Below are 17,144 nucleotides of genomic sequence, written 5' to 3'. Positions count from 1 at the left end.
CAGTATTGAGCTGGGAGCCTCCCAGGATCTCAGAACCAAGGGTTCCAGAAGTCTGCCAGGTGTGGGGGGGTCAGGAAATGCATGCAGACCCATGGAGGCTCTGTTCAGCCAGCCTGAACCACACCTCAGAACACAGGGGCATGGCCCCTGACTCGGTGTTTGATAGTGAACACTGCAGACTGTGTGGTAATGGACAAGTCAGGATGTAAGGATTGCCCACTGTGCAAAGCCCATGTTGTGGCACTTTGGTGTCAACTCCTCTCACTTCAGTCAACTCCCTCAGTGTCCCCAAAGCACTGAAGGTCATAAACCATCTCCCAAGCAACTTAGGCCCAACTGGCCCAGTTCATAAAGAGACAACAACGCGTTTTTAAATTAGGTGATTTTTTTTTTCTTTTGAGGGGAATTTTTTTCCTTTTTGAGCACAGCAAAGAATAAGCCCATAACACACAGTCTTCCTCAGCCCACCAAGGCCAGAGCCATCACCGCCATCTTTGTGATGAGGAAGGAGCTTTGTGGCCTCACACTCCCCACTCACCCTAGTATCTGTCAGCAGAGAAAAATGATTCTGTCGGACGGACGGCAGGCAACCATCAAAGAGATGGGGAGACTTCAGCCGGCACTCTCTCACCATGGGTAAAATAAGACTGTGTTCTTGCTCCAAGAACTGCCGGTCCCTCTGTCTTGCTTTACTGCTGGGCTCCACTGTGGGTTCTATTAGAGGCTGAGTTTCCCATCTCAGTCCTGAAGTCCAACGAGTTACGGATCTGCATCTTCAGGGAGTCAGTGACGTTTATGGCCTGTCAGCCTCTCAGGCTCGGCTGCTGCTAGGATGCTCAAGGCCTCTGGCCGGCAGGACTGAGAAGTAGGTCTTTGGGAAAAATAATCAATTGCTGAAACTGTAGCTAGTCTTTTTCTGGTTTTGGAGGAAATCTGTGGCCTCCACCTCAACACGGTATTGACTCTGAGGTAGAATTGTGGCAGGAGCTGTTAAGTTGCTGCTCCAGCTCTGTCTGAGAATCGTGTCTACAGCCAATGTTTTCTTTTCAAAATAGTCAAAAATGTGAGAAATGACTATAATTGTACAGCCAAACTTACTTTGATGGAAACAAAACATTTTCTATGCACAAACACGTATTGCAGTCCTCGAAGGAATTCTTTTCTTACTCGACCTTAATTTGATTTGATTTCCCTCCTTTGAGCCAACATTTTTCCTTGAATGTTCAAATAAATTACAGAACAGAAAGACAGGCGAGGCAGAGAAAAAAAAAAATGTTCTAAGTCCTTGGCCTTCCCCTGTTTGAAGTTGGAAGCGAATCCTAGTTACGCTGTGCGGTGTGGTAGACGAGGTGCTTGTGCAGTTGCACTTTAGCTTCATGTCTCAACAGGGCTGCCCACTCTCCCTCGATTCCCACGTGACTCGGGCCACAGACGCTGCTCCTCGGGGCTTTCCCTCCTAGAGTTGGCTTTGGGATGTTTCCCAGCATTCTGTCCTGGGAGCTGGATCCCAGGCGTCCACGGCTTTGACCTGGCTAGAAGCAAGCAGGTCTGCGGTCCCTGCCAAGCTCATCATGTCTCCTCTCATCTCAGCTGAGCTTCCAGCACAAAATCGGGATCCTGTACTGCAAAGCCGGGCAGAGCACGGAAGAGGAAATGTACAACAACGAGACAGCAGGGCCGGCCTTCGAGGAGTTCCTGGACCTCCTCGGCCAGCGAGTGCGGCTGAAGGGCTTCAGCAAGTACCGTGCCCAGCTGGACAATAAGAGTAAGCACGTGTGCAAGTGCACGCTCCTGTGTGTGCACATGCGTGTGCAAATGGCCTGTGTGTTTGTGTGAGCATGTGTTTATATGCATGTGTCTATGAGTAGCCTGTGTGCTGCTGTATATACACGTCCGTATATTTATATACATTTAAAACAACCGATGACTAGCTTTGTAGTCAAGTTCAGATGCCGCCACTTCCTGTTTTAAACATCTGTGTGTGGTGTGTGCGTGTGTACATACATGTCTGTGTACATTATGGTGGGTACTTGCATGTTCATGTGGAGATCATGTCAGTAGACTCCTGGGTCGTTCTCCACCGTGTGCCTTTTACTCTTTACTCCTCATGTATGACTCTGAGCACACATACAGCGTGAGGGGCCTGTGGAGGTCATAGGACAGTCTGAGCAGTCTGTTCCCTTCTCCACGTTGCTGAGGAAGGGCACCTGGTTCCCATTGCTGCATGAAATCTCCCAGGCTGTCTGGCCGTGTGTATGGGCCAGTTCCGTCTCCACAGAAATGTTATGGGTGCATCAGGCTGATGCCCTGCTGGTTTGTGAGGGTCCCAGGGTTGTCTGGCTTGTGTGGTGGTATCTGTCACCAGTCCATCCGCTTGACTTTTTAAACAGGGTCCTTCTCTGAACCTGGAGCTCACTGACGAGGCTACACTGGCCTCCAGCAACCTCCTTGTCTGTCTCCACACCATCACACAGCCATTCACTGCCTCAATGAGTTTTTCATGGGTGCTGCCATTCTAACTCAGGTGCCCACACTTGACAAGCACCTTACTGACTGACCCATCTCCCCAGCCTCACATTAGCATCTTAACCTGTGTGTTCATGCAGGAAGGACAGACAGAAAGAGACCAGTCTCCCCTCATGGGTCCCTGAGTCTGTGACAGCATGCTCAGTAGAAAGTTGACAGGAAAGTGGGGGTGGGGCAGCTCCAAGTAAGAGCTGCCAGAGCTGAGCAGAGAGTGCCTGAGGCATTATGTCCAGGTTTACAGACACTGGGCCTTGTGCAGCAACCACTGTCCGAGTGGAAGAGCCCTGATTCTGTGCTCGCCTAACTAGCTTTATAATTACTTTGTCTTCAGCGGATTCCACGGGGACTCACTCCCTCTACACCACATATAAAGACTTCGAACTCATGTTCCATGTGTCGACACTGCTTCCATATATGCCGAACAACAGGCAGCAGGTAAGGGCTCCTGTGTGCATCACGGTATCCCCCACCCTCCATGTCCACCAGCATGTCCCTCTGGCTTCCCATGTATACTGTGCAGACCCTGGGTGAGAGTGAGACTCAGCTTATAAGTCCTAGGCTGCTCCTGGTAAGCTGATGGAGCCTTCGTGGCTATGTTATTGCATTTTTCATTGATCAGGAAACTGAGAATCTGGCTACACATATTCTTTAAGAGAACCCCATGTCAACCATGCTAATGTTGAGAACAACCAAGTTGACCAGACAGGTTTCTACACATGGGTAAATAATGTATTCATAGAAAATGGTCATTGCGGTGCAGTGCAGGCTGGAGCTGGTGTTGCTGCTGTTCCTCACCCGGGTTTTAGTTCAGTGTTTTAGTGACGTGTGTTGACCATTTGTGTGGAGAGGGTTCTTCCGTGCTGGCCGTCCCTCCCACACACTTAAGTGTTGAAAGCTTAACGATGCCTAAAACCTCACAAAGTGATTAGCAGGCTGTTTTCTTCCTGTAAGATGAGTTGAGCTTTCTAACCAAGCTGTAGAAATGACAACAAATACTGGCAATGGCGTGGCTGCTCCAGGAGCTTGAGAGTTTGGGGACTTAAGGAGGTCCCATGGGGCAGCACCTCTACCCCAGGACCTCTAGAATCTGGGCTCTGTCCAAGATGAGCTGAAGACTGAAGGACGAGCCCTGCCCGAGTCTGGAGGCTCCTCGGGAGGTCATGGCTGTCTGTCTTTCGGGCTGTGTGTATTAGAGTAAAGGTAGAACGAGACACATTTGTTTCTGAGCTTGGTGCTCACATTCTGGATACTGCACCTGCCTCCCTGTGCAGGCAGAAGCACAGAGAGCACGGTGTGGCCTGACCGTGATGCATCCGAAGAACAAACGTGATTAACAGCAGAGGATGATCTCACTTCCTTTCTTATGTTATTTTAATTTTTTAGACTTATTTATTTTACATGTGTCTTAGTTAGGGTCTTATTGCTGTGAACAGACACCATGACCAAGGCAACTCTTATAAGGACAACATTTAACTGGGGCTGCCTTACAGGTTTAGAGGTTCAGCCCATCATCATGGCAGGGAGCATGGCGGCATGCAGGCAGGCTTGGTGCTGGGGAGGGAGCTGAGATTCCACATCAGGATCTGCAGGGAGCAGGAAAACATTGGCACACTGGGCCTATACTGAGCATCTGAGACCTCAAGGCCTGCCCTCACAGTGATACGCTTCCTCCAACAAGGCCACACCGCATAGTAGTGCCACTCCCCATGGGCCTTTGAGGGCCACTTTTATTCAGACCAGCAGTGTGTATGGGTGTTTGCTGGGGGTGATGTTGCAGATGGTTGTGAGCCACCGTGAGGGTGCTGGGAACCCAGCCCAGGTAGATATCTGGGAGAGCAGCTGTCTCCCCAGCCCTGAGTTTTCTAAGTTCTTAAACACGTGTGAAATGCATACATTGAGTCAAAACTTACACTTTTCCTAAAGAAGAAACCAACTTCCTGTTCTCCTCTCGCTACTTCTAAGCCCCAAAGGTCCTTGAGCTGGGAAGACCACTGGGGAGCACGGGAGGCATGGGTGCTGCAACTTCACTGCCCGCCCTTCTTGGTGCTCACCAGCTGAATGTTCTCTCTCAGGCTCAGTCCCTTGATCTTCCTGAGCTACCACAGTACTTTCTAGTATACTTTTGTTCTTCCCCTTCACCTTCCTAGATTCCTGGGATCCCTAGCTTTCACTACCAGTTCTGGCTGTGAGCCCCTAAAACAGTGTCATGTGCAGTGTGCCCGGGTTTTGTTGATACCATTTTATGATCCCATAGATGTGGATCACAGCTATTCTTAGGTGGCTAGATTTGCATGTCGGCTTTGTTCCCATTCCTGAAGATGTGCTGTGTAAAGGTGAGGCCTGGGTGCATTAGTGACCTTGGAGACTTTTCTTCAGCCTGACATTTAATAGTCCTGACTGCATGTGCCGTCGAGATGCTCTGTAGCTAAACAGTGGTGCTCTCCGACCTTGGGCATGAGGATTAAAATTGTATCATGGGTCCTCTTAATCCACAAATGATGCCCACAAACATAATACCAAGAGCAGAAAAGTCCGAAGGGCCCGCCAAACCCTTGGTGACTGCCATAGACTCAGCCCAGCGGGAGCCCCGGCCCTGCCTGTTCACTTGGTCTCATTAGCCCCAGCGCGTTCGTACCTTGCTAACTGGCCCAGACTCGTCCTCAGAGGATCCGTTTTCATGTGTTTGTTCCTGTAATAAATCAATCCAGGAACTGCTTGTTGAGGCGGTAAAAAACCTGGGAATCTTCAGCAGGCCTGCGCCCCGTCCCACAGAGGAAGCCTTAACCTGCCCCAGGGATTACAGATGTTCCTGGCCCCCATGTCTCTACACAGGATAAGCTCACAGTGGCTGTTTTTCCTGTGTGTTCCTTCTCTGAGCAGACCACAGCTCAGTGGTCATGTAATGTCGTCACCCAGAATCCCACAAGGTAACTTCAGACTTCACCTTGGCTGAGACACCCTTTCTTCAGAGTGGCCTCATAAAAGAGGAGACAGTGTGGAGCCTAGAATACCATAACCTTTTCTTCTTAGTGCATGTGTGGCCCTGACTGGAAGGGGCATCAAGCCCATGAATTACCTGAGGATTAACCGGGTCCTATGGGTTTCGGTATTAGGCTCATAGCAGGCTTACAGGCTGTAAGGCTTGGGCTAGGCCTGGGCTGTTGAGACTGTCGGCAAGCCCTCCTGTAAAGGGTGTTTTGTACCTCTGGATCCTGGTTGCTTCAGCTGATGAGAACTGTGCGTTGGTAGAACAGCCTGGCTGGTTCCAGCACTACCTGAGCAGGTCACACCTAGGCCTATGTTCCCTCAGCTGTCACTGCCAGGACAAAGTGCAGAGGTGGCTCTGTGCTTAGCGTCCTCCCCCTCCCTGGGTAGGAATGCCACAGCTGGAGGTTTGCTGTGGAAACTGAGGGCTAGGCTGACCCTACTTTAGTCTCTGTCTTCATCTTCATTGTAAAGTGCCATTGCTCACCCGGTTTGTGCAGCAATGTGACCGTAGGAGACGGTGAGTCACTGATGAACGAGCCATAAGTCAAGGTTGTGGAACTCTTGTTGATAGGAGGCAAGAAGTGCCAGCTCGCTTTTGTGCTTCTGTAGGGAGCAGAATGTTGCCTTTGGACATAAAGGTCTTGCTAGATACAGAGGCGGCCTGCCTCCCTTGATTGGTTGGTGCTTTGAGCTGGGGTCTTGCCACATGCTCAGAGGTTGTCTGAGTGCCAGGGGACACAGTGCACCACGGTTGTTCTGAAGGCAGGTGATGTAGAGCCCTCGCACACAGCCTCGGGTTCTCACAGTGGGGCATTCTCAGACCACCCACCGCAGTATAAGTAATAACATGGAGGCTTCTATCCTGGTTTAAAGTAAGGCCTTTTGCTTGGGCAGTCTCCTGCCTGCAACCCACACATGGCTGGCTGCATCCCTTTCTCTGCTGCGCTTTGGTCTGGTTCTTCCCTCCAAGTTTGAGCTCTTAATCTCCCTCCTCTACTTTTGTCCCCTCTGCCTGGAAGTTCTGCCCCCTCCTTCCTGCCCAGCTATTGGCCATCAGGTCTTTATTAGAACCAGTCAGCAGTGAGACAATCTCTGGTCCACTCTAGATTGCCTGTAGGCAGGCATGAGGCCTGTCTGCCCTTCAGTGTCTGAGCAGGTGTGGAAAGACGAGTGTTTACAGATGTAAGGCTGGTGATGGGATGCGGAAGTGACACCACCATGATCCTGCCATCCTGTGGCTCTCTGCTGGTACAGAACGAGCAATTGACAAGTCAGACACAGACATACTTCACTCATGTAAAACAAGGTTATTCCAGCTTCTCTTAGCGCTGTCCCAGGGGCACTCTAAGAAGTCCTGTAGGCTGGCAGCTCTGAGCGAGTGGTGTTCAGGACAGGTCCTGCTGTGTGTCCTACAGGTGTGAGCAACCACAGCAGCAGGCCAAGTTCCACTGTAGGAGCTGCTTCCTTTCTGCTTCCCAGGTCGGTCACAGCATACAAAAGTAAGCCTTTCAGGTGTCAGCAAACAGGGAGAATTGGTTTGCCAATTTTGTCTACTATAGATTTCACTGTGTTTTTTTCACATTAATTTGAAATGGTACATTTTACTTAGAGTTAAAACTAAACATTTGAACAGGAGGGTTCAGTGAGTCTGCAGCTATGCAATACAGTACAGTGATGTCCCCATGCTTAGAAATTTAACCACAGGACTCGAGCAGGACGCATCCAGCCTGTGACCGTGGATATCACCGCCATGGAGAGCACTTCTGGAGGAACTTTTCCTTCCACTTCCTTGGCTCTCTGCTATGTTTAAGTAAAAGCTATGGAGCTCACGAGGGATCGTTTTATTTTTCTGAAAGTTGAATGTCATGCTCTGGACAGTGAGAGGTGCCCTATAGGTAACAAATATACGGAAGGGCAAAGGTCATGGCCTTTGTTGTTGCCAATAAAGGGCAACTCACTGCCCGAGACTGGCCCAGCCCTGGAGTGACAGCACAGCTCTCTTGTGGATGACTGGCTGCATCCGAAGTGCATGTGCCCGCTTTCTCGATGCTTGCCAGCTTTCCTGTGGGCCTGCTTGGTGCTGGGCATGCCTGTGGAAGGCAGGAAGCCAGTCGGTATAGCTCCTGCCCTTGGGAAGGTACATTTATAGGAATGTAACCAACCAATAGGGAGCAGGGGCACCTAGGTGTGAGCATGGAGCAGATGCAGCCTGGACAGACTTCTCACTGAGAAGACACCCGAGAAGTCAGTGTGGATGAGCAAAGAGTTACTGCTCACACAGCCTCCAGATGCTACAGCCCGTGTCACCTGACTGTTTCTGGTTACTGCGTGAGGCAGAAGGGCCTGTAGAGGAAAGTTCTGTGCTTCACTGGCATCTGGGAGACAGGGCTGAGCACAAGCGGCCTCCAAGGCACTTCCCAGTGGCCCTGCTTCCTCCAGCCCCACTGGAGATCAGAGCCCTGAGGCCTCACTGACTTGCCAGAATCCCGCAGTGAGCGCCAATGCTTGGGGAAGAGGCTTTCCTGCATGAGCTTTTGGGAGACATTTGAGATCCAAACTTCATGAGCAGAGAGGGCTGTCCCCATGAAGTGTGCTAAGGCCTCGCTCCACACAAACAGGAACTGTCCAAGAAGAGCTTGCAGTGAGAAGCATTCTCGTCAGTCAGAAGTGGTGTCAGAAGCAAAGATGTGTTTAGAACATTGCAGCTCTGGGATCGCCCTGGACTTTGAGTTTTGCAAGATTACAAAAAAAAAAAAAAAAAATAGATTTTCTGGCTGCTAGCGTAGTGGATTTCTGGATTCATTAATTAATCTAGATTGCCTCAAAAGGCCACATTTCAGTTAATTAGTTTGAAGACCTATGCTGCCCTCAGACGCAGCCTCCTGTTTTGTTTTTTGGGTTTCTTGTTGTTGTTATTGTTTTTCAGAAATGCAAGCCAGCCTGAAAGCCAGGGTTCTGTGCAGGAGGTCACTCCTCCTTGAACTGTCTCCTCTCTAAGTTGAAGTGCTTAAACTGTAACATATCTTACAAAGCATTTTGATCACTAGAGTGTTATTTTAGAAAGAAAGAAATAGCTGAATAAGAGGAGAGAAAATAGAAGCAAATTCCTATGTAAAAGGGACGGGTGAGATTGTAGCCCAGGGTAACCCACTTCCCTCCTAGGACCATGCTCTCCCTGATGACACTGTATATTGCGTTTCTCTTCCTGGGGGTCTTCTACTTGTGGCCCACCCAGTTGTCAATATGCTCAAGGCCGCTGGAGCCCAGGAAGGGCTCTGCTGGTCTTTGTTCCCTCCTCAGCAGAGCAGAGCAGGTTATGTGCATTAGTGTACATTGTATCATTCTGGGTGTTGCTTTCCTGCACAGCTTCTGAGGAAGAGGCACATCGGGAACGACATCGTCACCATCGTCTTCCAAGAGCCTGGTGCTCTCCCTTTCACCCCCAAGAACATCCGTTCGCACTTCCAGCATGTCTTTGTCATAGTCAAGGTGCACAACCCCTGCACAGAAAATGTGTGCTACAGGTGAGCTGGGGCCCCACCTCCCATCGGCTTTCAATCTTCTAGCTTCATAACTGCCTAGCCTCCCTCCCTCCCTCCCTCCCTCCCTCCCTCCCTCCCTCCCTCCCACTGAATAGCCGAGGCTGGACAGGAACTGAGCCTCACTGTAACCTGCCTGATAATAATTGTCATTTATTTTTGGTGGTGCTGGGGATTCAACCTCGGGCTTTGTGTATGCTAGCCACATGCTCTACCATGGAGCTGCGTTTCCTAGCCAGCCTCAGAACATTCTAATTATATTTTTGTGAGCAGTAATTGCCTTCCTCCCTTGAGAAAGGAAGTGCATGGAGGCTCAGGGGAGTGGGGTTCAGTTTTCTGCTTTCCTGAAAGGCTAAACAGGGCCTGTGGCTGACACCAGCCTCTCAGGAGGATAGTGTGGCCCACCCACCACCACCAGGGAAGTGAATGGCAAGTGAAATCTTAGAGACTTCCAGGCAGGGCCACTGGGGCCCAGAGCCCACACTTGTTTTGATGACTTTGAAGGCCTGTGTGTGCTTCAGAGCCCCATGGCCATCTTCATTAGGCCTGCTCTGAGTCCTCCCTTCTGTCTGGGGCTGTACCTTAGGAGGCCACTAAGATAATGACCACTCTGCACGTTGAGAGGAGCGCTCCCTGCCTTGCTGCTTGCCTTGGGCATGTGGGAGTTTATTTTTTTCTTAACTTTAACATCTTCAGTGTGTGTGTGTGTGTGTGTGTGTGTGTGTGTGTGTGTGTGTGTGTGTGCGCGCGCGCACGTGAGTGTGCATGCGCTCGTGCACATTGCATGTGTGCGCGCGTGCATGCATATGGAAGGCCAAGGTTAACGTCAGAACTCCTCAGTGGCTCATCTTCCTTAGACAGAGCCTCTCAGTGAAGCCCAGAGCTCACTGAGGTAGTTTCTGGGATGTAAACTCGGGTCCTCACGTTTGTCCGGCAAGTGTGGAAACATGTCACCTTAAAGGAGAGAGCCATAACTCATCCCATGTCATTTCCTCCTCAGCGTTGGAGTTTCCAGGTCAAAGGATGTCCCTCCCTTCGGTCCCCCAATCCCCAAAGGAGTAACTTTTCCAAAGTCGGCCGTCTTCCGGGACTTCCTTTTAGCCAAAGTAATCAACGCAGAAAATGCGGCCCATAAGTCAGAGAAATTCCGGGCCATGGCTACCCGAACAAGGCAAGAATACTTAAAGGATTTAGCCGAGAACTTTGTCACAACCACCACAGTGGACACTTCTGCAAAATTTAGCTTCATCACCCTGGGGGCGAAGAAGAAGGAGCGGGTAAAGCCCAGGAAGGACGCCCACCTGTTTAGCATCGGGGCCATCATGTGGCACGTGGTGGCGCGGGACTTTGGCCAGTCAGCAGACATTGAGTGTCTTCTGGGGATCTCCAATGAGTTCATCATGCTGATAGAGAAGGAGTCCAAGAATGTCGTGTTTAACTGTTCCTGTAGGGACGTGATTGGCTGGACATCAGGGTTAGTGAGCATCAAAATCTTCTACGAAAGGGGAGAGTGCATCCTGCTCTCCTCCGTGGATAACTCCTCGGAAGACATCCGAGAAATAGTGCAACGACTGGTAGTAAGTATGGCTCGTGTCTCCCGCTGTCTGCTTCTACCTCAGAGTCCCAGTGTTGAGGGAACTCCACTGTAGTCTCAGGGCTTGGGAAAGCAGCTGCTATTTCAGAGAGGCCTGGTTCTCTTTGGTTTTCTCTTGAGACAGTCTCTCATGGCCCAGACAGTTTTAAGCACAACAAGTAGCCAAGAGTGACCTTGAACTTGTAATCCACCTGTCTCCTTCACCTCCTAAGTGCTGGATTACAACTGTATCTACCATGTCCAGTTTTGTGTGGTGCTGGAGCTCACACCCATGGCTGTGTGGTAGTTGAGCAGTCCACCAACTGACCATTCACAGCCTACAGTTTTGTTTTGTTTTAAACAAGAGTCAGTGAACACAAGCAGTGAAAAGGCAACAACAACCACATGACTAGGAGAGCTGAGCCAACCTCAAAGAGTGCTATGAACCATTTCTGTAACAGTTGAAGAAAACCTAGGCAATCATAAGTTTGGTAATGTCACTGCACACCCTTGAAAACAGCACAGATCTGCTGTTTGCTAACGACTGGGCCCTCCTCCCATTTTGCATGTTTGTATAGAAAATATTTTAATTTAAAAATGTTAAATGTGGTGCTAACATCTCATTTTTCACAAAATTAGACATTAAGTTAGAAAGCAAAAACAGTCATCAGTCCAGAGAAAGACTTGTGGAAAGAGGAGGAGACCCTTTAAGGTCTGGGGCTGGGTCAGGCTGGTGAGTCAGTTATCGACGAGCTTGCTGTACAAGCATGAAGACCTCAACTTCCTCCTGAGACCCGTGGAACAGGCCTGGTGCCATGGACCTGTCTTCCCAACACTGAGCAGGCAGAGATGAGGGAATCCCTGGGACCTGCCAGCCTCACCTTGTCCTCGAACCTCAAATCCCAAGGAAGAAACCTCACCACACACACACACACACACACACACACACACACACACACGCACGCACGCACGCACGCGCACACACACACACACACACACACACACACACACACACACACAGAGAGAGAGAGAGAGAGAGAGAGAGAGAGAGAGAGAGAGATTAAAAGATGGGGACTTTCCATGTAATCCAGGCTGTCTAGAGCTCACGGTATATCCCAGGCCAGCTTCAAACTTGAGATCCTCTTGCCTCAACCTCTCAAGTGCTGGGCTTACAAGTGTGCGTCACCACGGCTTAATGTGACTTTTAACACCAAACCCCAGCATTGTGCCCAAGATGGGAAATAGTCATATTTTTGTTCCCAACTTTAACAAAGCAAAATTCAGATTTTCTTTGGGTGTACAGTAGAGCAACGGCAATGTTTGCTGTCTGGATTGCTTGGTGCAGCACAAGAAGAAGGCACGAAACCGCCATAAAACATCTCACTGGTAATCCTCTCCCAAGGAGACATACTGCATAGTCAACTGAGAATCATTAAAAAGGATTACAGATCACACTTCCTGTCCTTTCTTCCCACAGAGGGAGTCTCTTCTGTGACTGCAAGGCTAGATGAGAGAGTTGGATCACCCAGTGTCTGTCAGTGTTGGAGTGGTTACAGTCATTGCAGGCAATGTCCACATAAGACATCGAGTTAGAGGTGGTAGGGACCCCACATTTTGCAGATAGAGAGCTCACTGTCTGTTGCCTGTGGTGCAGAGTACAGCCAGAAGTGCACGCTGTGCATACCAGAGGAGAGCTTACTCCCAGAGGGGCCTTGGATGTGCCACCTGAGAGTCCTGGAAAGCCATCCTCAGAGGGCCATGCTTGGATAGAGGGTTCCCCATTACATTTCAACTTTGAATAAAGACTGTTCAGTGGGCCCCACAAATCATGGGGCTGATCCCAGGCGCATGGGTGGGAGGCTGCTGTTACTGCGTCTGCATGGGGCACTCAGGGACAAGGAGAGCCTGCTTTGCCTTCAGGGATGTCTGAAAGCTGGGGACGTGACATATGACAACACTAGGGAGGAAGTCAGGAGCGGCACCAGCTGATGGATGCTGTGTGGCCAGTATCTGCAGTTACATTTCAGGTAGCAGCTGTATTCTCATCTGCCAGATCCTAGGCATCCTGGATGCCACCTGTGTTGGGGTGGTGCTTAGAGCGAAGTTGGGAAAGAGGCGAGGAAGTGCCTGTGGATGTTAGACACTGAGGGATCGCTCCATTGGAACGAGCTCGAGCTCGGATCAGTGAAAACGTGCACCTTTCCGTACCTCCCTCCTGGCTCACACCAGCGCTATCTTTATGCTGAGTTCCCAGCATCGCGCTGGTCTGAGAGAAGCCAACTGGCAGTGTGTGCACTTTTGTAACCATGGAAACCTAGGCCAGATGCTGATGCAGGGAGCAAGGCACAGTGCCCCAGCTGCGCTCACAGCCACGGGGCTGGATAATAGGAATGCCTGTGTTCAGAGCCAGGTTCCTGCACGGCAGAGTTTATTAAACTGAAACTCCTGCACACTGCCCCCAGGGCTTCGGGATGGAGGATGATACCTCCCAACTTGAAATTTCCCACAGAAAAGTGATGTCATCATCTTCAATGATGTTTAATGAGCCGTGTTTTCCTTTCATGGCGTTGCAAGCCACATTCCATCAGTGCCTCTGAGGGTACCAGTGACTCATTACCTCACTGTGGCACCGAGCCACTAAACTGGCTCTCTCACATTGTTGGGGTACAGTGTGGACTCCTGGTCTTCCGGAGGACTGTCATTGGAGCTGCCTGGGGTGGACCTTAGCCTTCATGGCACAAGTGACAGAAGGAAGGGTGGCTGCAGGAACAGAGGGCTCCTGCTACCTGCAAAGCCTCATGTTGGTCAGAAGAGCCCTCAGTACCCGATGGACATAGGTGATCACTCCTATGGCTAGGTAGGACAGACTAGGAAGTCTTCAGGCCAGCCCGTGGAGGACAGTTAGGGCTTTTCTCACAGTCCAGTCTCTCCTGGGCCCTTCCTGAACACGGGGGCAGGCACCAAGTAGGAGACCAGAATCACTTCAGGCCAGATGTTGCTGCTTCCAGTTAGATAAAAGTACCCAGGAGGCCTCAGAGTCTGAGGTGGAAAGAATGGGGTCATCTCATTCCAAAAGAGAGGAACTCAAGTGCTTCAGAGTCCTGTTAGTGACAGGACGTGGAGGGAATGGCAAGCACGTGCAGAGCTCACAGGGTGCAGGTCAGAGGCTTCTCCAGCCTGGCAGCCACCTGAGCCATAGTAAAACCGGGCTTTGGTTCTGTTGCTCTTTCTCAAAGCAACCATGGTGAGTTCTAGATTCGGATACCTTCCAGATCACTTGGAGGGACGGGGGTGGCTGAGGATAGAGACAAGGGAGAAGGACTTACTCATAAATATGCATGTGGGTCTCCACTGGGGTCCTGTCCTTGGTAGCCAGGAAGAAAGACCAAACTTGCCTAACAGCTTCCTTCCCCCTTAGATAGTAACGCGAGGCTGTGAGACTGTGGAAATGACCCTGAGAAGGAATGGGTTGGGTCAGCTTGGCTTCCACGTGAACTTTGAAGGAATTGTTGCCGATGTGGAACCTTTTGGCTTTGCCTGGAAGGCAGGCCTTCGCCAAGGAAGCCGGCTTGTGGAGATCTGCAAGGTGGCCGTGGCCACACTGACCCATGAGCAGATGATTGACCTACTGCGGACATCTGTGACTGTGAAAGTGGTTATCATCCAGCCCCATGAGGATGGCTCTCCCCGCAGGTAAGACCAGAAGGCTGGGCAGTGTGCACTGTCACCAGAGGCGTTCCTGACTGCCTGCAGGATCCTCAGAGAGCCAGTGCGATGTCTGTCTGTCTGTCTGTCTATCTGTCTGTCTGTCTCTCTCTTCTCTCTCTCTCTCTCTCTCTCTCTCTCTCTATGGGCCACAGGAGTCATTGGTGTAATAGTTAAAGGGCTTTAGATGGTCATGTGACTGTGAAACTCAGTCACCACAGACCAGGGGGTGGGTCCATTTGACTCACCTGGCCCATCAGGACTGAGTGTGCATAGCACAGCCTTCACGGCCTGCACACCTCAGACCAGGAAGATCAATTAACAAGACAGGGCTGCCTGTCTGGAGGATGTGGGACAACAGGCAGATTCTGGGGCCGTGCAGTTCTCACAGTGAGGCCGCAGAGGTGTGGGAGCAGGTATCCGCACATGGATGGAAGGAACGGGTGTGGATGAGGGAAGTGGTGTCTGCTGTGCACAGACGATCCTGGTACTCAGCCTCAAGGCAGCACCACGAAGTCTGCCAACCTCTGCACCTTCAGCAAGAACTGCCGAGAGTCATAACTGTATTTAAAACATTGACACTGTTTTTCATATGGCTCTTTTAATGTGTGTGCATGGACGACAAGGTCATATTTCAGTGTTAGAAGTTTGCCTGCCTATCACACCATAAGGCAGAGGATGCTAATTAGAACTGTGCTCCCTGAAGACCATAGCCCATTTGGTGGGTGCCGTGGGGCTCTGGCGGCCATCTCACCATGCATCTGTGGTTCCATCCAGTTGTCATGAGGTTGGGGCCCTGCTGTGTGGTCCTAGAGAGCGAAGTCACCCTAATGTTCCTATCATATCTGCACAGTAGGGACCCTGATCCCTTAGAGAACTCGGAACTGACTAGCACGATTAGTGTCCCCTCTACATTTTAGTTGAGGAGGAAAAGTGATTGCTTTAAATTCGCTCGAGTTTCTGTCACTTTTTTTTTTCTTTTTTCTTTTTTTCAGAGCTGGGGAGCGAACCCAGGGCCTTGCGCTTCCTAGGCAAGCGCTCTACCACTGAGCTAAATCCCCAACCCCAGTTTCTGTCACTTTTTAATTAATTTATTCTTCTCTCATATTGCATCCCAACTGCAGTTTCCCTCCCCTCTTCCTCTCTCAGGCCCCTCCCTGATACCCTCCCCCAACAAATTCCTGTCATATTACAGGGGGCTTTCTTATGAGGACAGTACATTGGCTGTATCTACCTTCTGGACTCATAACACAAAGGTGTCCTTTCTCCTCGCTCCCAGCGGCACATGCCTGGTCGCATCTGTGCCATGCCCAAGCCGCGTGCAGCTGCCACACATTTGAAGTGTGGCTGGGGTTTTCACTTTAATCAGTTTAATTAACCACAGGTGGCTCTAATGGCTGCCCTTTTGGGGAGCTTGTCCCTAAATGGGGATCTTTTAGAAAACAAACCACTCCTGTGTCATCTTGGTCTCTGGTTAATATGACAGTTTATAAAGTCTGTTAGATTGCACTTAGCATTTGCTCCCAGTCTCGTGTGTTTGTTTTTGTGATGCTGGGAATAGAACAGAGGCCTTGTGCACACTAGGCATGGACTCCACCCTGAGCTGCAGCCCTAGCCCTAGTCTTTCAGTGGCCATGCTTCTACATTTGCCAATAGGTTTATAAAATAAAGGTTTAAAGAGCTGAAGTCTTTCATGAGTTAAGGGTCCAAATCCTGTGAAGCCCACACAGGAGTTTCTCAGAGCCTCACAGTGCCAGACTCTGCCCATTAGACCCAACTGCCTTGCCCCAGGACCCCAGGAGCCACACAAGATAAAGAAGCCACAATGGAAGATAAAAAATATTTCGTAAAACATGACTCAGGTGAAATAAGAGCATAGCTTCTTCTCAGCCTTTCTAGAAGCTAATGTATCCTGTAAGTGAACGTCTTTGACAGCACCTTTTAAGCGCATCTGTGGTGGGATACAGATGTGTGTCTCTTCTCTCAGTAAGAGTCAGGTCTTCAGTTTCTCCTGGAGACAGACAACTGCAGAGCTGAGTAAAATGTTTCCAGACCTTATGTAGGTCTAGTCTACTGTTTCTCTGTAAGAAATTCTAGGAGCTTTTAAGAATGTTAGATATAAAAATAGTAACATTCTCATTATGCCTGGTATTTTGAGCACATGATTTCAAAGAATAGAATTTCCTAAAGAATATTGAATTGTTTTTTCAGCTAAAACAAACAAAACTTCAGAGTGGGTGTTTTTGCTGCTGTCTTTTCCTCAAGAGCATGTTTTTCCTCTTAAAAGACTTTCTTATCTGCCTGGATCTGCCTGTAATTAATTCTTTGTTTTAAATGCAATTGGAAGTTTCCAGGATATTTATTATTCAGAGACTCCACCTTTGTTGATGTTCTTCCCCGAGCACACAGTCCGCTCCTTTCCAGTGCTTAGTCACCTCTGTCATCACCTCTGCGGAAGGAACTGACCCAGAACTCATCAAGCAGAACTCCCGGTTGTTCCTCCTTCTTTGTGAATCTGAATTTGAGCTTTTCTAAAGTTAGTATTTTCATTCTTCCTGATTCATTTTCACTTCTGATACGTGGGCCCTGACAGTGGTACATGCTGTGTTCAGATGTTCTGTGTGCCCAGTCAAGTTCCAGCACAGTCAGGCCCTGTAGGAAAGAGGGAGTGCGTGGACCTGTGTGCCTGTGTTGCTAGAGATCAAGCCAACGCCTCAGGAATGCTAGGCAAGTACCAAGCTGCATTCCCAACCCCATGGTTTTGAGGCCGCTGGCCTTGAGCTAGCTCTAATCTTTCAACCTGTACATCCCAC

The 17,144-nt window shown here is 49.9% G+C and overlaps 1 protein-coding gene across 4 annotated transcripts in view; it reads left to right on the top strand.

Annotated features, from left to right (window-relative positions):
• Positions 1–17,144, top strand: part of Sipa1l2 (signal-induced proliferation-associated 1 like 2) — a 155,971-nt gene that overhangs the window by 94,968 nt on the left and 43,859 nt on the right. For all 4 annotated transcript variants that reach the window (XM_087594953.1, XM_087594952.1, NM_001434585.1 and 1 more), the window contains 5 exon segments: positions 1,591–1,765; positions 2,858–2,961; positions 8,881–9,038; positions 10,054–10,630; positions 14,045–14,319. In XM_087594953.1, the coding sequence (XP_087451079.1) occupies positions 1,591–1,765; positions 2,858–2,961; positions 8,881–9,038; positions 10,054–10,630; positions 14,045–14,319 (1,289 nt within the window).

Source organism: Rattus norvegicus, chromosome 19 (genome assembly GCF_021556685.1).
Source record: "Rattus norvegicus strain SHRSP/BbbUtx chromosome 19, alternate assembly SHRSP_T2T, whole genome shotgun sequence".
Taxonomy (NCBI): domain Eukaryota; kingdom Metazoa; phylum Chordata; class Mammalia; order Rodentia; family Muridae; genus Rattus; species Rattus norvegicus.
The sequence above is the reverse complement of the archived record's forward strand: the minus strand, read 5'-3'. Positions and strand labels throughout refer to the sequence as shown.